Below are 27206 nucleotides of genomic sequence, written 5' to 3' on the forward strand. Positions count from 1 at the left end.
TACAGTTCAGTTAATTCAGTTCAGATTAGAAAATAGCCTTTTTGTATTCTGTTACAGAGTACTTAGTCATTTAAATAAATGAGATTTTTTTTCCTATAGTAATGCTGCCTGTGAACTGTGTCATTTTCATTAAGGAATAATTAACTTTACAGTGGTTGAGTCTCCTGTCACAATATATGGGGTGCCTAGAAAGATACAGAAAGTATTCCACAGTGAACTACATTGTCTTCATTTAACAGAAGGCAAAATAGGATTTGAGGCCTGTTTAAGTGAATGGTTAGTTTCTCACCATTAATAACTGTGAAATGACTAATAATCTGCAACAGTTGGTCAGATTCCTATATTCAGTGACTGAAGGGAAACAACTATTGGTTCAAAAAGGATAGTGACTTTGATTCAAAGTGCCTTTTGTGTGAACAGAAGACATTTTCATCTGTATACCAACATCACTGATTTCTATCCCTTGTAGTTTCCTAGTATGCATTGCATGGAATTCTGTAGTGTCCCTGGGCTCTTAAGAATAGTGTTTTGGGAAGAAGCTTGAGAAACACATCTGACCCTTTCAGCTCTCCAAGATCTTAGGCACCATTCTAACTAGGTACACTGAACCAAGATTGAACAGGATCTCCTGCAAGCAAAGCATGTACTCACTTGCTGAACCATGAAAACTCCCAATAGCAGCGCTAGGAGATTTGATACACTTATGTAAAGCAGCAAACAAAGTCCTAGCTGTATTGTCTTGTAGAACAGCTACAAAAATAGTAATATAATCTCCATAGCTTGTTTCTCTATATTTCATGTTAGTTGAAGGAGTTTTATGGTTGTGTAGTGCCTGCAGTATTCAGACTAGTGGATGACAAATGCTGCAATTCCACTCCACCTCACACAGGAAAGCCAACATTTTTATCTTCCGGGAAGGCAAGCCTGCACAGAAACATCTTTGAAACCACAGTTATAGCATGAGATGTGAGAATTTTGTTGAAGTGCCTGCCTTTGTACCCATTAGGACTATATGTAGGTGTGTTGTGGGGGGGCAGGGGGGAATAGCCAATTGCTGTTGGAAAGAATCTATCATTCACTGTCAATGGCTGGTGAATTTCATGACTTTTCCTCCCCCCCCTTTTTTTTTTGGTGGAAGGTGAAGATTGTATTGGATTTTATTGTTTTAACTGTAGGCATTGCTTTTCCCTTCTTGGTGCTTGTGCTCTGTGGTGTTTGAATCTCAAAACCCCTGCCTCTGTGCATGTGTAACTTGAAATAGCTTCATACAGTTACTTTCCCCAGTGACTCAAAAGTAGGTAAGCAGGCTCAGGCAACAGTTAATTGCATTGTGTCAATTGCATAGTGTAGCATCAGGGACCTTTAGTGCAACAGCAGTAACATTTCCCAGCATGATAGCATTCCCTAGACAATCCATAATTCTACCACAAGTTAATGGCATTCTGCTAGAAGTCTTCTATGCTAAAACAATAGAATATTATATTAGTGCAGTTTGGATTATGCTCTGGGTCTGTTGGTTGACTTTGTAAATTGACTTTGTTGTTTATCAAGAATGGGGACATATTAACAACAATTCAGGTCACAGGTCACATAAGTAACACTGAAGCTGATGTTATTTCTATTCAGAGGAACTTCACAGCACAGTAACATGTGTAGCATGTATCTCCCTTCTTCAACATGATACCTTTTTGATAGTTTGGATGCCTAGGATACCTGTTCACTGTTCATGCTGGTTGGGCTTCATGGGAGTTGAAATCTACAACATCTGGAGGATACCAGGTTGAAGAATTTTGGCACATATGTTGTAAGATACAACCTAATGGTTCAACTTGAAAAGTTAAAACCTAACTTTTAAAGAATTTCTCAGTGTGAAGAAAGCATTACATCTCAGAGTGTTGTTCTTTTGATTTGATTTGTTCCAGGATTGTAGAATGTTGTTATTAGGATGCTCCCTTTCCTTCCCTTCATAATATCCATCTGAGAAAATGTGCAGATGTGTGAAATAGACTTCAGTTTAGACTTGACTGTTACCCTAAGAGAAAACCTGGGTCAAGAAAAACTGACCACCTACTGAAGGGAGTAGGAGACCACAGCACAGTTCAAAGGAGCATCCTGTATCACCACTAGCAAGCTCGTAACACATAGAAACCTGTGGTATACATATCTATGCCTTACTATATTCCTAGTGAAAAAAGCTAAAGTTCATGTATTTTTCATTAGATGAAGTGACTGATTAGTTCTTCCACTGCTTTGTTGAAGGATGATCAGGGACTAGTATTTTCTTTCTGATAGCTTTTCATTGAATTTGCTGATTGGTTTACATATTAATTTGGAAAGTGGGCTTGTAAGTATATTCAGCTGCATGCATTTAAAGTCTCCTTCAGATTTTCATAATGAAGTTCAGGAGTGAAACAGCACAGTCAATGTATGTGAAATGTTTGGGTCAGGGCAGTCCCACACTCTCTCCACATGTTATTTCTACACCTTGTTTGGTCTGTGATGGAATATCTGAAATTATTATAAGCATGATTAGTTTTATTTCCTAGCCTATTTTTGTCGGACAAAATGTTTTTCAGTATTTGTACAGTACAGACTTGTAAAAGGGTATGTTTCTGTTTGCTTTTGGTAAGAATAACATCCATGAAACCAGAGAATGAAGCATTATAAACGCTATCTCTCTTCTCCACCCGCCCATTGATCAGAATATAGCCAACCAATGAGCATGCCTGTTTCCAGTTGCCTACTCTAGCAGCTGAAGTTCTGAAGCATGTACTCCAAGGCATTTCTTCTTCAAAATTCTTTCCCCCCTTTCCCCTCTTAGCTCTATTTCATTCCTAATTTTTTTGTGCTTCTGTTCCTGAGGGTTTTCGTTCTGCTAAGGATTCCCATCTAAGAAGGGTGAATAAAATCTTGTAATTTCCAGTAAAGCAGAACGGGGATTGGGTGGTTCTCATTATAGCACCTTACAGTGAGGAAGAACCTTCTTCTCATTCTTTCTTTCTTTCTTTATTTAGCAAACTTATATGCCGCCCCATTTGCCTAAGCCTTGGGACGGCTTACAAATAAAATTTACTGGGTGATTATGGAAACATGTATCCTTTTGGGCTGATGAAACTGTCGTTTTTGCTGTGACAGAAACAGGGACATGAACTTTGGTGCAGTGCTGTACAATTATGTTAGTAGCTCTAATTAAAAATGTTAATTTAAGGAGTTAACAAATGGCTTAATTGTTAGTAATTGTTCCTGATGCTGCACTGGTGTCAGATGACTGTTGCCTAAAATTAATATCCTTGTGCACGTGTAGTCCAGCATCTGGGAATAGCCAAGGTAGTAATGATGCCACTAATCATGCAGGGTCTCATTTCAGCTCCAGCTTGCAGATAAAGACTGTGTTCTCGGTATGGCTTTCCTAAGAATTAATACTGACCTTGCATAATGTTAGTGGGCTTTCTGATTAAACCAATTCAAATGCATTCTTTTTTCCCCCAACCATATTATGATTTTAATAAGATTTGGGAATTAGCTGCAGGGCTGTCTGTATAGCCATCATTAATTTGTTTTGAAAACCAGACTACTAATTTTTCAGATGCAATGAAATTATACCTAGATAGGATTAAAAAATAAAACATACTTTTTATTTTATATCCAAAAATACACACAGAGTAGAGTTTCATTATAGTGTTATAGAAGAATTAAATGATACTTAAACTAAAAGGTCTGTATCAAGCTAATGGTAAAATGAAAAACAAATAAGTTTATCTTATATTCTGTGGTATTTCCCAGAATAATATGGCTGGGAGCCAGATAGTTATGTTAAGTATGCCTAAAGACTTGCACAAACACAAATGGAACAGTTCTTTTTCTTCGTTGTGGTCTCTGTGCATCACACATGTGGGTGCTGTGCCTGTACACTGCCTGTGTTTGGGAAGACTGCCCTTCTCCTCCTGGTATAAATGGGCAGAATTCCCACCTTTCACCAGTCTACTTTTGACTGCCATTTCCTGTGCCTCAGGTTTCTCTCATTTGTCTCTTGTGCTTTAGACCTTATTAGCTCTAAATTTTCAATACTTTCCACCTTTTTCCAATACCTTTCAATATTCTTTTTTCCTTAACCAAACTACTCCCCTTCCCCCAAAAGTGTCTCCCCACACATTTTTTTAAAATCCTTCTATCATCTAATTTCTCTATTTTCTTCTACTTCCTTCTATCTTTTTTCTCTGTGATGGAGCAGTGAGCCGCGTTTAGAAAGTGTGCTTTGTGTGGGGCAAAAATGCCTTCCATGGTCTATTCTGCCTTGGCAAAGGCCATCGAGTAGACAAATGCACCCATTGCCAGGCTTTTACAAAGCAGGCATGGAAAAATTGGGAGAGTCAATTTTAAAAAGACCTCTGCGACAGAGCACTGGTGGCGATGAGAGAAGTCTCGGCAGGAAAACCTATTGGCCTCTCAAAGAGATGCCTCAGTCTGTGCTCCCAAACCAACTGAGGGAACCCAAAAGCCATGTGATCAAAAACAGCTCCTGATATGTCTCAGGCTTCTAAAAAGCGGAAGGAGAAAAGAAAGCATACCGAGACCAAAGAGGCTTGTAAGAAAAAACGCTTTGACAAGGATAAGCCAGAAAAGAAGAAGAAATGGCACTCCACTTGGAACACCGTCCCACCGACTTGTCTGAGTTACCATAGGTATCAGTACCAAGAGCTCCATCTGTACTGAGGGAAAGCCCTGGGTGCCAGCCATCGATACATTCCTCTCCCAGATAGTCTCCAGAGATCCAGTTGAGTCTGAGATCTCCACCGCTCATTGAGATTCTTCATATGCAGCTGCCTCTCCTGACTTCAATCCCAGAAGGAAACATTAGATCACCTACCTGGTCTTGAGTGTCCTCTGAGTTGCCTGTGAGCCCCATCAGATTTAGTCATGGGATGCCAGCTTCAATGTCCACCAACTCCATAACCTTTTGGTCTTCCAATGGCCGACTTTTCACCTGCTTCAACCCGACACGCCATACATGCTTTCCTAGAACAGAGCCACACCCCTACTGGATGATGCCTCCCCCTCTATACCCTTCCTATGCCTGGGACTCAACACTGACACCCACCGATTCTCAGACCACAGAGGAAACAAACAGATGATGCTTTATCCACATCTTGAACTGCTGAAACTGACCCTCTTCCCAGACATGACTCTCCAGGATACTCCTCATCTTCCAGTGTACCATATGACTCCGATTCTAACTCCACCCTTAATACAGAAGAAGCCCATCTCAAGACATGATTTTGAACCAGGGACCTGGATTGCCAGGTGAAAGTCTGGGTCATTTCTCTGAGCAGATTGTGAGAATGGCAACTTTTCTAGGCGTTGATGTTCAGCAGAGCACATCATCAGACAAAAACTCTTATCTACAATGTCATATGCACTGGGGATGTAGTCCCAGTAGCCCTACCGTTCATACCAACGCTCTTGAGATGCAGTGATGGAACCTTGGGAATGGCCATATCAACTGCACCCAACATCATGCCAGCTGGAAAGTATGAATAGGGTAAGGCAACAGGACATACCATTCCTCCTTCATCATCCTTGGCCAAACTCCATAGTGATCAAGGCAACTCAGGGCTGCTAAATCAGAGAACACTCCACCCTGATGGACCATGAAGGTCATTGTATCAACATTCGGTCTTGTCAAATATATTCTGTAGGACTTGGTCTGCAGATATCAAATTATGAAGCTATGATGAGCCGCTACCAATTCTTCCCTTGGCAAAAAATGGAATCATTCTCAGCATTCTTACCAAACCAGCAGAGGAACCTGGCAAGGTTCATCAATGAGGCCATGCAGCTATCAAAGCAACAGGTAGTAACGGTGAGGCACTATGTCGATTCTGACTAATGAGCACTGATTGGTGCTGTTGTCCTCCATTACCAGGCTTGACTGCAAGCTGGCAACCTTCTGCAGGAAACCAGGGCTCGTATGAAGAACAGACCATTCGATGGGATTGGTCTGTTCCTTTCTAAGACTGATGAGAAACTTAATTCTAGACAAAAGGCACAATCAACAGCTCATTGTATGGGTTTTGGACAACCACAATAATGGACCCGTAAGTGGCCCTGGGGCAGACAATTCCAAAACTGTCCATTTGCCTACATACATCACCTTGCTGGCTGACCTCACAATGGGGAGAGACCAACATGACTGTGCTGCTCTGATTCCGACTGGTATCAGCAACCTAAAAAGAGGCTTGATAGTGAGAAGTGCCAGCACTGACAGGCAGAGTGAGCTAGTCCTCTGATATCTTAGATGTAATATCTAGTCCTCCATATGACTCCTTCTCCACCATTCCCATTTGGACATCAACTACAACACCATCTCCCCACTTGGGAATCTATCACATTCGATTGGTGGGTTTTGTCCATCATAGATGAGGGATATCGGATAGAATTTGAAACCATGCCTCCTCTTGGTACTATCTGAAGAACAACACCCTCTCCCGTTCTCCTCCAGGAGATTAAGACATTACTTCAGAAGGGAGCCATTCAGAGAGTAGACCATTCTGAGAGACAGCAGGGTTTCTTTTCAAAATACTTTACATTATTGAAGGAGGACAGAGGCTTTTGTTCCATTTTGGACTTATGGAAATAAATAAATTCATAAGGGCAAGGAAGTTCATAATGACAACACTATAGAACATTCTGCCCTTATTGCAAAGAGGGGACTGGTTTGCATCCCTCAATCTGCAAGATGCACACTTCCATTCACTCTAATTATACCTGTTTCCTCCAGTTCCAAGTTGGCACATAGATATTTGAATTCAAGGTGCTCCCATTTGGTCGTTCGATGGCACCAAGAATTTTCACGAAATGTATGGTGCTGGTTTGTACCCATCTCTGGCGTCAAGGTGTTAAAATTTTTCCATATTTAGATGACTACTACTCTCGTCTTCTAAAGAGGGATTGTTGAGATCCACTATCTGTACTCTCTTAGACCAGTTGACACATTTCATTCGTCCCTTCACAGACAATTTTCTACATAGGAGCATGCTTAGAATCGACCAATGCAAGAACATACCTGCCAACAGACTGCAGGATGAAACTACATGAATCAACCACAAAGCTTCTCTCAACGCAGATGCCTTCAGTTCGAGCTGTCCAGAAAACCCTGGGATACATGGCATTTATGGTATCTGTGGTCCAGGACGTGAGGTTATGAATGAGGCCACTACAACTGTGGCTTAATCACACATACCATGCTGAACAGGGCAATCCATACTGATGGAGTCAGTATGTCAATATCCCTTGTCGAGTTCTGAAAATGCTTCGCTGGTGGACAACAGACACCAACCTAATTCAAGGCATGCCTTTTCATCCATCAAATCCGATGGATTTGACCCTACATACCAATGCCAGGACCAAACACAGGAAAAGTGGCAGGGGCATGAGCAGATGAGACATATAATTTACTTGGAACTACATGCGGTATTCAAGGCTCTTTGCTCGTTTCAGAAAATTGTAGTAGACCAATATGTTCAGATAGCAACAGGCAACATTTGCACAGTCTTCTACATCAACAAACAAGGAGGCATGAGATCAGCTCCTCTAGCACGACTAGCAATACATATTGGGAACTGGGGTATACATTACAATATCAACCTACATGTAGCTGGTACTGAAAAGAATGAAGCGGACATTTGAGCCACCATACCAGTTCCACCCACAAATATTGAAGTATTGGAGTTGCAGTATTCTCCATCAAGTGTTTGACTGATAGGTGATACCGATGATCGATCTGTTTGCCATGCATCTCAACAAAGCCTGCAACCTCTTCCGCTTGAGGGCTGGAGTTGGACTGAACTCGTTGGGAGACACATTTATGAACTGCTGGAGCAACACTTACTTTTATGTGTTCCCACCAATCCCAATGATAACGAAGACTATAACCAAACTGAGGCATGACAGGTCCAAATGGATTCTAATAATGCCATTGTGGCCTCATCAGGCCTGATTCAAAACACTTTTACACCTATCACAAGAAATATTTTACCATCTTCCCAAAATACTGGAAACAGGCACAACACCCATATGTGTGAATGCATAGATGACCACTTGAATAATGACAGTTACAGGAAAGCGATCTGCCTTTCTTTGAAACACTGACTCCACCTGCATGTCATATTGAAACTCCCAACATTCAAAATTAGCTTACTGTGAAGTATGAGGAGTGTTGTTAGAGAAATAGAAGTTCAAATATTTGAATATTAGTAATTAGTTTTGTTCTTTTAAATATTCTCTAGTGAAAGTAGAAATGACCTTCCATTTTATTTCTTGTGAATAACAGAATACTGAACCACTTTCTTAATGGGGGTAAGTCCCTTTTAAAAATTTGGAATACTCTTTCAAAAATCAAAATACGTATGACTGAAGAACAACCATTAGTTCCAGACAAATAATATCTCAGATAATTAGCTTTGCAGTACTGATGAAAACACCATCTACAAAATATTTGCTGAAAACTGATTTTTGAATATGATTGCATATAAATAAAAATTCCGTATTCTGAAGTATAGTGATGAGTGTGGGACCTTAAATAATTAAAATTACATCACTCATGTTCAAGATGCAGCACCGGTAGGCTAGGGAGAATTGAAGTTGTGGGAGGTTCTCCCCCAAGATAGTGCATTGGTGATTGGGTATGCTTAGTGGAATCTTTTTCGACTCTATGTATGTATATGTGTGTGGACAGATCGTGAAGGGAATTGACTGGAGTATCATGGGGTAGACATAGCCAACTGGATAGAACCCTGACCAGCAGGGCTCTTAGAGATGCAAAGTGTTCATAAATGTCGATCTCATGGGGGGAAAGATCCAACAAAATTAATATTTCTCTCAGCTTTTGTGGGGGTGGTGTTGGGGGGATTGAACTATATCCAATGTTTACTTCTTTAGCAAACCTAAATTTGCTTTACTGCTCTAAGAACATAAACTGCATCTTTTATAACTTAGTGATTCACATTGGACTATTTAGCATGTTTATAAAATTTGCCAAGCAATTTTATTTATTCATTTATGGTAAATATGTTTAACCTGCCATTTAGAGTGAAAACCCTCCTAAGGTGACTCACATAAAAGAATGTGTGTTTCTTTTGAAATACGTTTAGTGGAATTTATCCCTGGAAAGTGTACATTGGTTTGCAGCCTCAAAATTGTTCTGTTGTGGGTGACACAAAGAAGATAATGAGTATACCCCATAGTAAAGAGAGAGAGAAAGCTGCAAGCTGTCACATCATACATATCCTGAGTATATGTATCTTAATTCGTACTATCTGGGAATGTGATGGTGTTGAGGAAAGCAGTGTGAATAGAAAATAATATTAAGAGAAATAGAGACACAAATAGACTTGTACAGTCATAATATTAAGGACAAACAGCATATTTAGATCTCAAGGTAAACAACATTTGAAAATACTGAACTCTTCAAAGGTGTGTAAAGCTTTATCTTTAAAAAGTAAATCACTCTTTTCAAAAGAAAATATGACTCAGTTTGCATGTTATGACAGTTCCTGGGATGTTTAACCCAGGAATTGGATGTGAGCAGCAAGGAGTGAGTCCACCGTGGCATGTTCATTGTTTCTACTTTATGCCAACAGCCCAGAACAGTCTGTTGCTGTCTTTTATCTTGCATGCAACTCTGGGTGGTTCCAATCTCATTCCTGTGGGAGAAGAAAAGAAGGAACGGGCATACCTGGGCTCATTTCCATAAATGTAAACCATAATTTATCATTGTGTCTTAACATTGTTACAATTCCTTAAACAGCCTTTTGTATTATTTACTGTATGAAAAGCTGTTATTCCATTACATTTGATGTCAGATTCATATGTTCATAAAAATGGCTGAAGTTCATTTCTTTTTTATTTATTTATTTACAACTTTTATATGCTGTCCCTTATGCATGGCATCTTATATTGTGTCATATTGTCCCAAAAGAGCCAAAATTACATACATATCTCAGAAGTCTTAAAGCAGATGTGGGTCTTCTGATTTGTGCTGTTTTAACTAATGCGTGGAGTATACCATTAAAAGTGTTGGGGATTTCCATTCTCAGCGTGGACCTGAAGCTATTCTTCATTAAGTTTAGCATGAACTTTGATTAGATAAGACCAGCCTTCCCTAGCCTGGTGCCTACCAGCTTTAAGGAATTGTTTTCTGAAATATTTGTAGGGCACCATGTTGGGAAAGCTAGGTAAGCCTGTGTAAGCAGTTATTTATTAGATATTGCAGATGTATTTGCAATTAGACTACTTCAGAGTTCAGTTCTGGGCCCTGTGCTCTTCAACGCTTTTATTAATTATTTGGATGAGGAAGTTCAGGATCAATTACCAGATTTACAAATGACACAGAACTGGGTGGGATACTTAATACCCTGGAAGTCAAAAATAAGATTCAAGCTAATCTTGATTGGAAGGAGCAATGGGCTGAAAAGAACAGAATGACAGTAGGGACAAATGCTAAGTTCTGCACCAAAGAAACCGAATGCATTGTTACAAAATGGGGAGTGATGCTTGGGAAGGGAGAAGGATCTTGAAATTGTTATAGATCACAAGCTGAATATGAGTCAACAATGTGATGTGGCTGCATAAAGGGAAAATGCTCTTTTAGACTGCATTAATAGAAGTATCACTTCCAAATCATGTGAAGTACTAGTTTTTATTCAGCTCTGGTCATTTGGAGTACTGTGTCCATTTCTGGGCACCACAGTTTAAGATGCAGACAAGCGGGAAAGGGTTCAGAGGAAGGCAAAATTGATGATACAGAGACTGGAAAGAAAGCCCTTTGAGGAGAGATTGAAAGAACTGGGCATGTTTAGCCTTGAGAAGAGAAGGCTGAGGGGCAGGGCAACTAAGCGGCCACCTAAGGCACAGACCTCAGAGATGTGCAGAACTGACCTGAGTGGCACAGTTTTGTATAGATTAGTTTCTTGAAAAATGCAACTCACAATTTATATTTGTTATTTTAAGATAAATACCGCAATGGTGCTATGGAATATAATTAATTATAAAGTTTTCTATATACTGCACCCCCTATCATTTGCAGACGTTGCATAGACACCAGCCATTGCAATCTGCCTCCTGGGGTTTGAATTGGCAAATAGGATTAATGGGCAGGCAACAGTGGGGAAGAAAACCTTTTCAGCACCCCTCAACATGGTAGTGGGAATGATCCTTTCAACAGACAGTCAAGCGGCTCAAAACCTCACGCTAATGTTTTAACAAGACATTTCCTAATAGGAAAAAGAAATTCCAGAATACTAGCAAAAATGGGCTAGTGGGTGTAATTATTAAGACAGCAAAAGAAGAAGGGGACGGCAGAGAATGAGGTGGCTAGATGGAGTCCCTGAAGCAGTCAGTGTGAGCTTAGATGGACTCCAGGGGATGGTGGAGGATAGAAGAGCCTGGAGGAATGTTGTCCATGGGGTTGCAATGGGTCGGACATGACTTCGCAACTAGCAACATCAACAACAACCAAAAAAAAAAATGCTAGCAAGTTTTGGATATATTGTTCTTTGAATAATAGCAGTATGGAAATGCAGTATGAGATCATAAACTCTCAAAAAAGGCAAACCTGATATTTATATAATCATGCTTTGAGATATGCTGCCAGCCATTGCTGAATCTCAAAATCCCAGTTATCTCAGAAGACTCAGTCAACTTGAGAGGAACAAACTTTATTGAAACTACTCCTTTTTAGCTCTCCAAAGAGCCAGCTAAAGGAAGGAAAATAATTCACAGGTGCATTCAAAATGATTTGTGTTTCGTGTTCTTAAAATGTTTTGTATTTAAGAAAGAAAAAAAATCAAAGATTGTTGCATTAGTAGTTCTTGCAGTTTTTTTAAATAGCAATTTCAAGTATTGTGCTTTTCATTTTTCTACAATTCGTCTGTTTTTGAAAATTGGTTAGCAATGCAGGGGAGGGGGTAAGTAGTTAGCCTTGCCTAAAGTGCACAAAAGCCTGGCACCAGCCCTGTTGAGGGGAAGGGCTTAGGACCTGGATATCTGAAGGAGTGTCTCCTTCACTATGTGGCTGCCCACCCCTTAAGATTAGGGTTGGAGGTCCTTCTTTGGGAGCCCTCCTTGAAGGAAATCAGGAGAGTGGCTACCCAGAGAAGGGCCTTCTTTGTCGTGGTGTCCTGGTTATGGAATGCGCTCCCTAGAGATGTTTGCCTGGTGTTGACACTTCATTCTTTTCGGTGCCAGGCCAAAACATTTTTATTTTAAGGCTTAAATTGTCATTTTGACTGGGATTTTGTAGAAGATGGTAGTGTGCTTTACTTTCTGTTATTGTAAGACTGTCCCGAGTCTCTTGGTAAGAGGACAGTATAGAAAAACTTTAAATAAATAAATAAATAAAATAAGTGCATGAAAGGTTGTAACATTGGAGGAGGACAGAATCTCTCAATCATCCCAGAGCGCAGGACATTAATTAATAGGCTCAAGTTATAGGAAGCCAGGTTTTGGCTTCGCATCAGGAAGAACCTCCTGACTGTTAGAGCAGTATGACAATGGGACTTATTAGCTAGGGAGGTTGTGGACTGTACCACACTAGGTGCAACTGGACAGCCATCTGAGAGGGAGCAAGGGGTTGGACCCGCTGGCCTTCTATGGTACCGTGAACGCAGTATACATGGTTGTATATTGCTATTTCTTTATACTGGGAAAGAACTATAAAGAAGACACTGGAGAAGACACTGAGTTGTTGTTTTTAGATTGTGCTGAAAAAGATATATCAGTTTTTCATCTTGCGGAGTGAACTAAGGTTTCTTTGTGGTGGGGGAGGGAGAGGGAAGGAAGAGAAAGAGAGAAGAGACAACTACGTTAATGGATTGTATGAAATTCCTCTTCATTCTTTACTAACTAAAATCAGTTTAACAAGCATCATCTTGAGAAATATGTAAATTAGTAATTACTTCATGCATTATTCAAGAAAAGCTTATTTTGTATCATTGATAGCTCTTATCTTATATAAAGATATGCTAATGAATTTAATTAAAATAATTATACTGAATAATGTACCCTGAACTTTACCCTAAAGTAGTTCATATTAATCACCATCCATAGTGATATTTTTAGTCAGAAATACAGTTATAAATTTGATGGCTAATGGATAAAAAAATCAGTATGATTAAGTCACTCGAGATGATACATACAGCCGCTTTAGCTCTTGTGGTTCATTGTTTCATACCATGGATATATTAGTTGCAGTGAGAATTGAGCTCCAACAGAGAACATATGGACTTAGTGTAGCCCACAGAAGACCTTACCATATGTATGCAAATAGAATGTGTAGAGCAAAGTGACGGAAAGATAATTATTATGTGCATAGACTGTTTGTTCGAATAACAGCTGTGCTATTCACACTGCTGGAAATGAAGTACCTTAGAGGTCAAATAGTCTATGTCTAAGTGATATACAACTCAGCAAGGAAGGAAACTGAAAGCTAGGTTTGCTCAGAAAAAGGTAAAGGCTAAAAAGACAATCCAACAGGGCACAACTATATCCCTACAGTAGTAGTACAGAACAAATATCTTGCTTGTATTGGTCTCAGTATACGTGGACAGTTGTCCTTGTTGTTTTAATCCTCCTCCTCTCTCCCTCTGTAACCTAATTTGGCATCATGAAGCTATGGCCTTTCAGATACCAAAGAGCGTAATTTGCCATTCATAGTTGTGTACCCCTTAGATTGGAGTCCCCAGCACAGTGCCATGACACATGGAAAAGCACCTGTGGAAGAGTCCCCACTATGGGTACTTTGTGTACTATAATTTCCCCCATTTTATAAATAAATCTACATGGTTATGTATGAAATGCATACAACTTTCTAGGAATTATGCATATGTTTCAACAAAAGTGGCACAAATATACAAATCAATATCAATTTGAAGTTGGCCAGCCAAAAAGTGTTGCAAGGTCCCCAATTTATTGCACAAGAAGCAAGCTTCCATTTCCAGTTTTGTAATATCAGTCTTCTAGTTGTCAAAAGCATGTGGAGAATCTCCATTTTCCATTTGTTAATTCCAGGAAACAGGATACATAATTTTACAAAGTGTGTGCATCAGTGAACATTCAAGGAATTATCTATATAATAATCTCCTCCCAAAAAGACACATCTTGCCAAGCATATTATGTAAAGCAGCACAGGATGTCTCGCACCTCCAATAAAGCAATGATTTAGGCAATCACATATTAAACAGACATTGTGGGGGTCAATAGTCAAGAAATAAAATTTTGCTGAGTAAGACAGCCCTGGACTCACAGAAGTGACAGATGCCAAAATGGCGATCCTCTAATTAGGCATGCTATGGTGGTGCCCACAACAGTTTCCAAAATTCTCAAATGTGCCCACAGGTCCCATTTTAGATGAAGGCCCTCTTCATCACATAGTCATGTCTGAAGATTATTTTCCATGGAATGCTCATATGGGTTGTCTGATAATTGTAAAGAAAAGGCTGGTGTGTTACAACTCTAACTCTCACATGATTTCAGTTTACCATTAAATGATACATTTGTTTTATTTAATTGTAGGGAGCTGCACTTAAATACCTGCCAACTATTGTGAATGATGTGAAACTTGTTTTTGATCCGAAAGAACTTAGGTAAGTATTACTGGTCTGAATAAGAACCTACTTGAGAAATAAGTCTCAAACCTGAATACACTCACTAGAGTCTCAGTCCATTGAACTTAGAGTAATTTACTTCTGACTAAACATGTTCCACTTTCTGCAAAGGTGGAAGAACCAGAGCCACCATATAACAGTGCAGCCCAGTCTCCTGTCTCATCTTAGAATCTATTTCTATCTTATCTAATAAGCATGCCAATATATTATATACTATAGTTTCCAAAATATAGGTGAAATGTATTTCATTTTTATGGCAAGACAGATGTACACAAGCATGCATGTATACATACTCATGTGTACACAAGCATGCTCATGCACACAGATACATGAGTAAATAAATATTCCATCGATTCCTGCCAAGTTCCAGCCTTCTCTGTTTTTAAGAGGTTCCCAAACTATACCCATGCTGATCCGAAGCACATGTTTACTATCTTTCTTCTCCATTATCACTGTTCAGTTAACTCTGAAATGAATGGCCCTGGCATAACAGCTATGGGACAGCAGGAGCTTTATGCAGGTGAGTGACCCACCTGGTAAAGGACGGATGGAGCACAGAATGAAGCAACCTGCTAGAGGAAGTACCACAGAAGCATGCCACGCTCTGTCCTTCCTCTGTAAGTCCCTAGCAGATGGTTACAGGCAAATTTAATTTTGTCAGATCATGTACAAGACTGAGTTATCACAATATTAACTCTACTTTACAGCAGCATAAATAAATCTGATGTTGAAGTAACTTAAATAGCTGTCTTAGCGGGAAAAAATGATTTCATGAAGTCTGAGATTTGTGACATGTTCTGTTTCCAGGCTAAGTGAATGATGTGAGAGCAAGTTATAATTTAACTTGATGGTATGAGCTGAGTTTTGCACAATTGTGAACAGTTCACAAATATACAAAGAAGTTAGAGGATTTTTCAAAACCGTCTCTTAAATTCACATTTCAAAAACTTTTAATTGAAATTGCCAGCTATATCTTTGCTCTTGTGTAAAGCCTTTCTTCATTTCCATAATTTCTGCCCTTCTCTTATTTCTTTTTGTTAATTTCTGATAAAGGAGGTGCAGGGTGATACAGAGTTAGAGGGTGTTGCATAACAGTTGTCATGGGTAAGCAAATGACAATGGGTGGTGGATGACCCAGATGACTATAAGCCATTTCTTGTTGATTCTTTGCACATACCACAAGCTCCTGGCTACTGCACCCTCTGGCATGGTTGTCAGCTTGGTGAAAAGCAGGTTGGTTCACAACAGCATCTCAGTCATTCATGTTATGATCATGGATGTGGAAGCTAACCAGGCATGCATCATGGGTAAGCTGGATGGTGTAGACACTCATCTCGTTACTTGATCCAGCACCAGCCCATACTGGAGAGCCAAGAAGAGGGAAGTTGTCAATAACTCCATAAAAGTGCAGTTTCACTTACCAGGAAACACTTCTGTCCTTGGATAGCCTTTGAAGGCTTATATCTTCTGTTTGGTCAAACTGACAGGTTGGTGATGCTATTTTGTACCAACCAGTCTGCTTCCTTCTCCAAAACCATATTCATGACTGATATATGGCTTTGGAGAACCTTAGGATCTTGGTCCTAGGGGACTTCAGTGTATGTCCTGAGGCACATACACTGACCCTGGCTCCACTGACCCCTCTGACCCCTGGCTCCAGCTGACCCCACTCATAACATGCCTGCCATGTGCATGGAATTCAAGGAATGCTTTGGGGCACTTCTCAGTAGTTAAAGATGCTGATACTGTCAAGACCCTTGTCACACTATGGAATGGCAAGATGCAATGGTAATCAATGCAATTATCCTTGAGCAGTTCTTGTTTTATGTGGGAACTCTGGACAGTGGAACAGATAAGAAGATGGCTGGAGCAAAGAGGCATAGGACCTGTCATAGGAGCATATAACTGTGCCTATTGCAAGACGAAGGTGGCAAAGAAGGGTTGCTTTGCAACTTATATTGTATCCTTGAGTAGATCTCCAACTGAACTTTTCCAAATGGTTCAGGAAATACTTTCATCTTACATTGTGAACCCAGTACTGGAACCCTTGGAAACCCTCTGTGATGAGTTTGCAAAACATCTTAAGAATAAAATAATTCATTTTCAAGCTGACTTTGACAATACTGTTGGTTTATTGTCTGTTGAGGTCCCAGTACAGTGTCTTACCCTGTTTTGTAGGAGCCTAAGGCTATAAAGAAGATGTTGGCATTTGTGCAGCCACCATATACTCTTTGACCCTTACCTTTTTATTTGTACTCTTACTAATTTTATTTCTATACCACCCAATAGCCAAAGCTCCTTGAGTAGTGTTCGGCAATTCTTAAAGGGACAGTGGGGGAATGAGCATGTTAGATCTTCTGGATCTCTCAAAAGTATTGTTGGTCGCAGTGTCTCCCTGAAATACCTTGGTGAGTTGAAAACTGAAATCACTGCAAAAATTGTGGGGTCAGTTCCAGGGAACAGCACTGGGTGACTGAACCTTGATCCCATGGAAACTGAATTGTGGGGTGACATCAGATATTATCTTTTCCCAATGTTATTTAATCAGTAAGAAGCTGTTTGAAGTGCTCATCAGGATATTTGGGCATGGTGTCACTGGAATGGATAGCACGTGTGTGGCAGCTACATGAAAAAGTTCATCAAGAAGGTTTTAAATTGAAACATACAGGGGAAGGTGATGTGCAACATGGCATACCATCACCTGACAAAGGTTTGCATATTTCAACAGAGAAAAAAACCTTAAGCAGGGGCCAATAGCAATCTCCCTAGAAATGTAGAAAGAAAACCAGGGCATAACAAGAATGAACTTCTCCATCTCTACACCAGTGCCCAGAGTATGGGAAACAAACAATGAATGAGTGAACTTGTGCTCATAGTACATGAGGGCAATTATGATCTTACAGGAATAACTGAAACTTGGTGGGATGATTCACATGATTGGAACTCTACAGTTGATGGATACAACTTGTCAAAAAAATAGAAAGGACAAAAAGGAGGTGGAGTTGCCCACCTTTATACATAAAAGTCACATATCTGTAAAAGACACATATATCTGCACAGAAAAAAAGAGGAATCTAGTAGCCCCATTGACTTAATTTATAGGGAATAAAAAATAAGAAAAAACATAGTTATTGGAGTCTATTACCAACCACCCAGTCAAAAAGAGGACAAGAATGGAATTTTTGAAAAATGATTTCCCAGTGTTTCCAAGAAGAATGATGTAGTGATTCCTTATGGAGGATTCCTTTTCCCTGATACATCCTGGGAGACAATTTCTGCCCATTATGGCCCCTCCAAAAGATGAACAGCTATCCTTGATTTTATATTAACTAACAGGGATGACCTAGTGGACAAAATAGCAACCGGAACCCTGGGGGAAAGTGACCAGGCAATACTTGAATTCTCAACTAATAAAGAAGACAAATGTTAACTTCAACCAACATATATCTGGACTTCAGGAAAGCCAACTATAACAAACTCAGAGCAATGATAAAGTGCCATGGCAACTCACTCTTAAGGGAAAAGGAGCCCAAGAGGGGTGCGAAATCTCAAAAAAGAAGATTCTTCGAGCACAACTATGAACAATTTCAACAAGAAAAAAGTGTAGAAGACAACAGAGGAAGCCCAAGTGGCTCCATAAAAAGTGACAACCTCAAAGAAAAAAAAACGTATACAGGGAGAGGAAGCAGGGCCAGGTCAAAAGGAAGACTATAAACAAATAGCAGGGATGACATCAGGAAGGCTAAGACAGGAAATGAACTTAGCAAGGGATGCTAAAAACAACCAGAAAGCCTTTTTCAGGCACATCCAAAACAGAAGACGCATGAAAGAGTAAGGTGTTCAGCTACTTCAAGTGGATGGCTTGAATGATAACAAATGATAAGGAAAATGCAGAGGTGCTCAGTTCCTACTTTGCTTCAGTCTTCTACAAGAAAATCTACAAGAGGAAGTACAAGCTGAAAGTGAGAAATGGCAGCCCAAGATTGACAGACAAATGGTCAAGAAATACCTAGATGGAATAAACAAGTTCAAATAAGACTCTGGAATGCGCTCCCCGGAGAGGTTCGCCTGTTGCCGACTTTATATTCTTTCCATTGCTGAATGAAAATCTTTTTATTTACCTGTCATTTTAAGAATTAGAAATTTTAATTGGTTTTAACATCCACAGTTGCTTTTTCTGTTTGTTTTTGCGTTTGTTTCTGATTTTGATTTGGACTTTTTCTGATACTATGTTTTTCTTGTTTACGGTGGTTTTTTGTTGTTACAAATTATCATAATTTTTGTTATTATTTGTTGTTGTCATTGTTATAATTTTGTAAGCCATCCTGGGACATTTTTCTCATGTAGGATGGGATATAAATGTTTTAAATAAATAATCAATCTATCTATCTCCAGGGCCCAGTGAGCTCCATTTTCTCATGTAGGACAGGATATAAATGTTTTAAATAAATAATCAATCAATCTCCAGGGCCCAGTGAGCTCCGTTTTCTCATGTGGGACGGGATATAAATGTTTTAAATAAATAAATAAATAAATAAATAAATAAATAAATAAATGCTCACTCTCCAGGGCCCAGTGAGCTCCATTGTAGATTCATAAAAGAGCTAGCAGAGAAACCCTCAGAACGACCAGCTTTAATATGTATTGGAAAATGCTAGACAGGAGAAGGGATAATGTCCCCATTTTCAAAAGAGGGAAAAAAGATGAACCTGCAAACTACAGACCAGTTAGTCTGACATCAGTCCATGGAAAAATTGTGGAGCAAATGATTAAAAAATCAAGCCTGCAAGCACCTTGAAGAAAATGCAGTGATTAATAAAAGCCAACATAGATTTATGAAAAATCATGTTACACTAATTAAATCTCATTTTTTCAACTTGGTAACCTCCCAAACAGGCAGAGAAACAATGTGGGCATAATCTATCTTGAGTTTAGCAATCTTTCAACACAGTGCTCCATGGCATTCTCATAAGCAAATTAGCAAAAACTGGACTAGATAGAAAAACTATTAGGTGGATCCAAAATTGGCTGCTAAATCGGTCACAATGAGTGCTCGTCAATGGCACCTTATCAAACTGGATGGAGGTAACTAGTGGGGTGCCACAGGGTTCAGTCCTAGTCTTAGTGCAGATTAATAATCTTTATTAATTATTTAGATAAGGAAGTACAAGGAATTTGCATACAATACAAAACTGGGCGGAATAGTGAGAACCCTGGAAGACAAAATGAAGATCCAGGGTGATCTTGATAAACTTTAATGCTAGACTGAAAGCAAAGGAATGAGATTCAATAGGGACAAGTGCCAAGTCTTCCAACTAGGGAAAAGAAACCAAATTCATCAATACAAGGTGGGAAATACCTGACTCAACAGAACTGGGGAAAAAAGGACCTTGGAGTTCTTGTGGACAACTGACTAAATATGACCCACCAGTGCAGCTGCAAAAAGGGCAAATGCTACTTTAGCATGCATTAATAGAAGTATTACTTTCAAATCATGAGAAGTAGTAGTTCCCGTATACTCCTCACTAGTCAGACCTCACCTGGAATACTGTGTCCAGTTCTGGGTACCTTGATATAAGAAAGAAGCAAAAAAATTAGAAAGGGTCCAGAGGAGGGCAATAAAAATGATGTGGGGTTTGGAAACCTTGCTCTGAGAACTGGGCATGTTCAGCCCTGAGAAGAGAAGGCTGGGGGGGGGGCGTGATATAAGTACCTGAAATGCTGTCACAAAGCAGAAGGTCAAAATCCAGAGTGTAGGAGATGGAATAATCAGCTCATGCTGTGACAACCCAGATTCAAGCTAGATATCAGGGAAAGTTTCCTCACTGTCAAAGCAATACAACAGTGGAACCAGTTGCCTAGAGAGGCTGTAGACTCTCTCATGCTAGAGATATTCAAAGTGAAATTGGTGTAGATTGGTGACCTGCAACAGCAGGGGGTTGGACCCAGTGGCCTTCTTGGCCCCTTCCAACTCTGGTATTGTATGAGTATGCTGATGATATCCAAGACTCTGTGTAAGATCTAAGTTGGGAGAGGTCATGCACATTCTGAACTGTTAACTCGACTAACTGAAGCTACATTGAAGCTAAATCCCAGTAAGACCAGACACCCTGTGGGTTGGCAGTTCCCAGCACTAGGAATTGGTTTATTTGCCTGTTATAGACAGGGTTTTACTTTCAGGTAAGATGTCTGAGGGTGCTTCTGTGTCCATCTTTGTTTTGATTTACAACTGGCTTAGATTTAAACTGGGAACTCAGTTGACTACTTAATAGTATAGATAAATCTTGTCAAAATTCAGTCAAGGCTGTCTTGGTATTTCAAGGACATTGCAAATGGGTGTTAGCCTCTGCTCCAGAATAAGCCAGCAGGTCGGTCCAGAAGACAGATAGCCAAGAGTTATTCAGGATCATTCACAAGGGTCCAGGCAAGGGAACAAGGCAGTGAGTTAGGAAAAACTCCTAAAGGTTGGTGAAACATTGCATTCAGCAAGTCTGGAGGCACTTCTAGGCAGCATTTTATTTACGAGTTTGCTGGATACACCCCGCTTTCAGCTGCAGCCAGTCACACAGGCTTAACCTGCAGTCAGGCACTCTGCCAGAGAGGGAAGACCTGAATGCCTCCTGACTTCAGGATGCAATATTCACAAGGGCTGGTTTTTTTCCTACCTCTGGGTCAGACTCTGAGTCTCCCTGGGGAGGGAGGAGATTCCACTCATTGACCTTTGAGGGCTCAGGTGCCTCAACCACTGCAGTGCATTTTCTTTCCAGCTTCCTGTCTGCCTCATCCTTAGACCTCAGAAATCCCTTTTGTGGGGCGAGCCAAGCTTATCTTCCTGGGAGGACTCCTCAAGGGGAAGCATGAAAAATCTAGCCAAAGTGATTCATGCACTGATACCCTCACAATTAGTCTATTGTAAAGCACTGTTATGTGGGACTTCCCTTGGGCATGATTTAAAAGCTGAACCTCATGCACATTGCACCATCTTGGGTGTTCACTGGTATACCTAGCTGTGCTCTCATACGAAATCTGTGCTAGAAAGAACGCCCTGCACTGTTTGCCTATTAGCTGCCAAATCATGTCCATGGTTATGTTGTTGTCATACAAAGACGAAAATGAATTGGGACCATGATATCTTGCTGATAACCTTCCTTTGCCCAGCTGGCTGTTGGGATCATCAGAGAAGGCTTTGCTGGTTATTCCAAAATTATCAGTATATTGACTGTACTCTCTTGACTATGAACCTTCGCCATAGTGGCACCCACTCTGTGCAAGTCAGGAGGTAGAAAATATGTTAGCTTTTACATGTGTCCTGAAAATGCACCTGTTCACCCAGAATATCCCTGCCTGTAATATTCCTATTGTTCTGTTTTACTGCTTTGGTACTGCTCCATGTTTTTATTATTGTAATTGAATTGTTAAAAATACATGTGATGATCCACTTAGGGATTTTTTAAAAAATACTTAGCAGTATAGAAATATTGCAATAAATAAAATGCCTAAATGTAATGTTCATTTTTTTTTCTTATTCCACCCCCAGCAAACTATTTATGGATTTCATATTGAATGTTCCAATGGGCCGTCTAACGATTCAAAAATTATACTGTTTGATTGAAATAGTTCACAGTGACCTTTTCACACAGCATGGTAAGGAAAAACCAGAGAATCTTTAAAGAATCATTAAATTGTCACATTGTTATCTGCCAGTCTCTGCTAAAGCCAACTATGCCTTAATTTGGCCAATAGCTGAGCAAGTAGCCAAGAATACTCTACTCTGATACAGGCAGAACTAGACTTGTAGAGAAAAGGTAATAAAATATCAGGTCAGTTCACATATGGCAAAACATAGCTGTGGCTGTGTGGCTTTGTCCTTGTGCTCATGTGCTCTGTCTTCTTCCTTTCTTATAATCTTGCACACTTGAGCTCTCCTTCTAACTTTCTGATTTTTGCTTAGCCATAATTTGCTGTTGTGTTGGAACTGAATATACCAAATCAAACGTAAAGCATCATTTTGAGCACAGTTTCCCATTTCAGTCGTCCACATAGAGCTTCTTTTGTCTAAAGTCAGATCCATTTGGGAACTGAAAGCAACCCTCAGAGGCAGACTTGCACCATGTTTGCTCAACAGATCAAGCACAAAAGTACTCTTGCATTTTGTGACCTGGCTGCCGCTATTATAACAAGTTCAGTCTGTGGATGCATTCAGAGTGCTGCTTAGTTCAGTATTAGATGAAATTCAGATGTTGATGCATGAAGATGTGAACGATGTTTGTGGGCAAGTACAAGGTACTTGGGTAGGAACAAGTTCCTACCATGCATGTACTCAATGTCCCCTTCACTTATAGCATTGAGTAGGTCGAGTTGATTGGATAAGGTCCAAAGATTTTCCTTTCAAGAAGGAACAGTCCCAGCTGTCTGAAAGGAAGCCATGTTTGTTTTGTTCAGATGCTTATTCTGCTTGATAACAGGTGACTGAAAATAAGTGATTGTTCCTCCCAGTAAGTGAAATGCTAATATAGTGACAGGAGACAGGACCATTGTAGCAGCTGTGCTGAAAAATGAGATGTCCTGCAGATGTCAGCTCATAGCAGCCAGCCCACCATACATCAGTAGAGAGGGAGGGTAAGCAGGGCTGTTCTGTCCGCTTTTCTGAAAGGCCAGGTTGATGTAAAGCTTTTCTGATGGTTTAGCCCATCCCTGAACATTTTCCATTCTGTTTGCTCATTGTAAGAACTACTATTTAATAATAAAAAGCAATGCCTGAGTTTAAATCTACCCCTGTCCTGTATGGGCAGAGACTGTGTTGCTTTATTGATCATTTGCAAACTGCTTTGAGAATTGTTTTCATTGAATAAAAATTTTTAACCACCTCCCCAAACCATAGATGTGTCTGCTGAACTTGTTCACAGTTGTAATTTTCTGTCATTTTGTAACATGAACATGGGATGCCCTTAGGACAACTCTGTCACTGACTCTACCTCACAAGGCTATTGTGAGAATCAAAGTGAGAACTATGTAAGGAAAAAAAAAAAGGGAGGTGTAAATATAAATAAATAGACAGGGCAAACCATTTTTGTTTGCTTCTTGGATATAATAAATATTAGCCATTTATTAGCCTGCAAATTAGCAGTTTGCAGGAGTTGATCAGGGCGACCAGGGGCAGGGCATTTTGGAGGGCCTTCATTTATAAAGTCACCATAAATCAAAGACTAGATGACATACAACAGTAACAAAACAGGTGCTGAGTCAGGTCAGCCACAAATTTGGAGCCCTGCACCACTCTGCTTGCACATGTGTTTCCCCAGGCTCTAGTAGGAATGTTCTTGCTCAAGGCTCCAGGAAACTTGAAACAGGACCCTTGTAACACTGTTTGGGTGCCCCTTTTTCAAGTTTCTGAAATGCTCCTCAAACTAGGGATTCAGTACCAGACCTGAGTACTATATTGCTACATAGACAGGACACAATATCTGGATCATACAAAAGTAAATTATGCCATTTTCCATCTCAATCCTAAAGCCTCATCATGGCATGTATCCCCTCAATCTCTTTTTATCCCCCCTTTTTTATTTTTTTTATTACAGAGAAAAAATAAAAACAAATACATCTGAGATACAAATATATACCATCCAAAGTATCACTAATATAATATATGAAACCCAACTAATGAGTAAAAATAACAATTAACACTGTCATCATCTCAGTTTTGGGAAACCTGTAGGGGCTCAAACTCATTCCATCTCCTGCCTTCTCACTCCACTTTTTTAATATATATATGCTAAAACCCCAAGATTTTGTACTTTCTAGGAGAACTTGGGCCCTTTTCAGATCATTTCTGGGAAAGTTTTTAACATTTCTTTTAATTTAGAAACTTACGTACTTAATGCATATCTTGGGATTCTGCAAGAATGTAGAAACCACTCTTTTAATTTCAGTTATTGCCTTTCATGTACAAACTCTTGGGGCTTGATCACCTGTGTTTGCTGTTAAAGGGAATGAATTGTGGTCCCTGTTCTGTTTCTGAAAAAGGCAAATTTTTGCATCTGTAAAGTCATATCTTAAGTCGTATTTTGGAACTCAAACACTTTATTTTTTCTTGGTTTATGTTTCCCAAATAAATATCCTGATGGCAAGTTGGAATTTCCTAGGGCTTTCTGTCAAGGCTCAGGATACAAAATGGGAGGTTTGAGGAAGTACAAAAAGTTAGTTTTTTTGTCGTGGTCTCTGTGCATCACCCATACAGGCTCTGTGTACATCCATGAAGCTCAGTCAGGAAGATTCCAATACTGATTGATTATTATTCAATTCAATGAGAGCCTATCCCCTAGACATGCACTGCATGACAGGAGGAGCTCCCACTGAGACCTCATTTCTTCTTTGACCACAATTGTGGGTGCATGGGGACATTCTTCCTCTGCTACCTACCATACAAAGCATTGGTTTTCCTCTCCACTCAGGTCTTCCACATGACCCATAGTCTAGGGCTCAATCTGCTCTAAGATCTTGGCAAGGCAAAATACCCAATTTTTGAAGCATTCTATGCATTGAGACCAACACACCAGTTGCCATATCCCTCCTCTCCACCCTACTTCACATGGTACGTCGGGAGTGGAAATCTCCTGCATCTGTAGCTCTCCTTTGTTATAGGGTGGAAAATATGTACAGGAGAAGGATGCAAAGTTCCTCTTCTAACATCCGTGTCCCAATTCTATTGTAGTGGAATCTTCTCAGGGTCTATCTGGGAGACAACATTCTACCCCAGCTGACAGGGAGAGTAGATGCCTAGATGCAGTTGGCTGCTGATTCTACTTCTCTGCTGCACTCTTGATCCAAATGGCATATTTTATTTATTTATTTATTTATTAAAACATTTTTATGCCGCCCCATTCGCCGAAGCCTCGGGGCGGTTTACAACAAAAAATTAAAATAACATTTTAAAATATATACAATAAAATACATATATATAATATAAAACAAACACTATAAAACAAGCCGCCCTGGCCAAATAAAATTCAGTAATATTAACATTTAAAATACTGCTTAAATAAAAAGGTCTTCGCCTGGCGCCAAAAAACAAATAATGACGGCGCCAGGCGGACCTCTCTGGGGAGCGCATTCCATAACTTAGGCGCCACCGCTGAGAAAGCCCTCCTCCGAGTAACCACCCTCCTAACTTCTTCCACGGAGGGCTCCCGGAGAAGGACCTTTCCCGCCGATCTCAGGGGGCAGCTGGGCATATAAGGATGTAAGCACTCCTTCAGGTAACCAGGACCCAAGCCGTTTAGGGCTTTATAGGTCATTACCAACACCTTGAGTTGGGCCCGGACTTCAATGGGAAGCCAGTGAAGCTGATGGAGAACTGGAGTCATGTGAACATAACGTCCAGTCCCCGTCAGCAGCCTGGCAGCTCTATTTTGGACCAATTGAAGTATCCGGACCGTCTTCAAGGGTAGCCCCACGTAGAGCGCGTTACAGAAGTCCAGACGGGAAGTCACCAACGCATGTGTCACTGTCGCGAGGCAGTCATTCTCCAGATAGGGGCACAGCTGATGAATTAGCCGAAGCTGAAGGAAAGCGCTCCTCGCCACTGCTGTTACCTGAGCTTCCAGTGAAAGCTCCGGGTCGAGGAGCACTCCCAAGCTGCGGACCTTGTCCCTAAGAGGGAGTGCAACCCCGTTCAGGACAAGGTTCAATTCACCCTCTCGGAAGCCCGATCCGCCAACCAACAGGACCTCCGTCTTGTCTGGATTGAGCTTCAGTTTATTGGCCCTCATCCAGCCCATTACCTCGGCCAGGCACCGGTTCAGCACAGCCACTGCCTCACCTGGATTGGTGGAAAACGAGAGGTAGAGCTGGGTATCATCAGCGTACTGATGATTCCGCAGCCCACACCTCCTGATGACCTCTCCCAGCGGTTTCATGTATATGTTGAACAGCAAAGGGGACAAAATGGACCCCTGCGGTACTCCATGGCATAGCTGCCATGGCGCAGAGCCATAGTCCCCCAGCACCACCTTCTGGAACCGGCCATTGAGATAGGAGCAGAACCACTGCAAAGCAGTGCCTCTGACCCCCAATCCCGCAAGCCTATCCAGAAGGATACCATGGTCGATGGTATCGAAAGCCGCTGAGAGGTCCAGAAGAACTAACAGGGACGCACTCCCCCGTCCTTCTCCCTGCACAGATCATCGTACAGGGCGACCAAGGCAGATTCAGTACCGTACCCGGGTCTGAAATCGGACTGCAATGGATCCAGATAATCAGTTTCATCCAAGAGTGCTTGGAGTTGTCCCGCCACCACTCGTTCTAACACCTTGCCCAGAAACGGGATGTTGGCCACTGGTCTATAATTAGTGGCCATCTCTGGATCCAGTGATGCCTTCTTCAGGACCGGTCGGACTACCGCCTCCTGTAAAGGGGCAGGCACCCGACCCTCCCTCAGAGAAGCGTTAACCACTTCCAAGATCCAGGTTCCAATCCCGTGCTTGGAATCATTTATTAACCAAGATGGGCAAGGGTCCAAAAGGCAAGTGGTTGGACGTACTCGCCCAA

General features: G+C 40.7%; 1 protein-coding gene across 6 annotated transcripts in view; it reads left to right on the forward strand.

Moving 5' to 3' along the window:
* The window catches only part of DOCK1 (dedicator of cytokinesis 1), a 550659-nt gene that overhangs the window by 125692 nt on the left and 397761 nt on the right, over window positions 1-27206 (forward strand). For all 6 annotated transcript variants that reach the window (XR_006416228.1, XM_044445702.1, XM_044445703.1 and 3 more), the window contains exons 24-25: window positions 14569-14639; window positions 22198-22304. Coding sequence is in view for 5 of the 6 variants with exons in the window: in XM_044445702.1 (XP_044301637.1) it covers window positions 14569-14639; window positions 22198-22304 (178 nt within the window). In the remaining variant the exon portion in view is untranslated. The remainder of the gene's footprint in view (window positions 1-14568; window positions 14640-22197; window positions 22305-27206) is intronic.

This window comes from Varanus komodoensis, unplaced genomic scaffold, assembly GCF_004798865.1.
Source record: "Varanus komodoensis strain SLA01 unplaced genomic scaffold, ASM479886v1 scaffold49, whole genome shotgun sequence".
NCBI classification, from domain to species: Eukaryota; Metazoa; Chordata; class Lepidosauria; order Squamata; family Varanidae; genus Varanus; species Varanus komodoensis.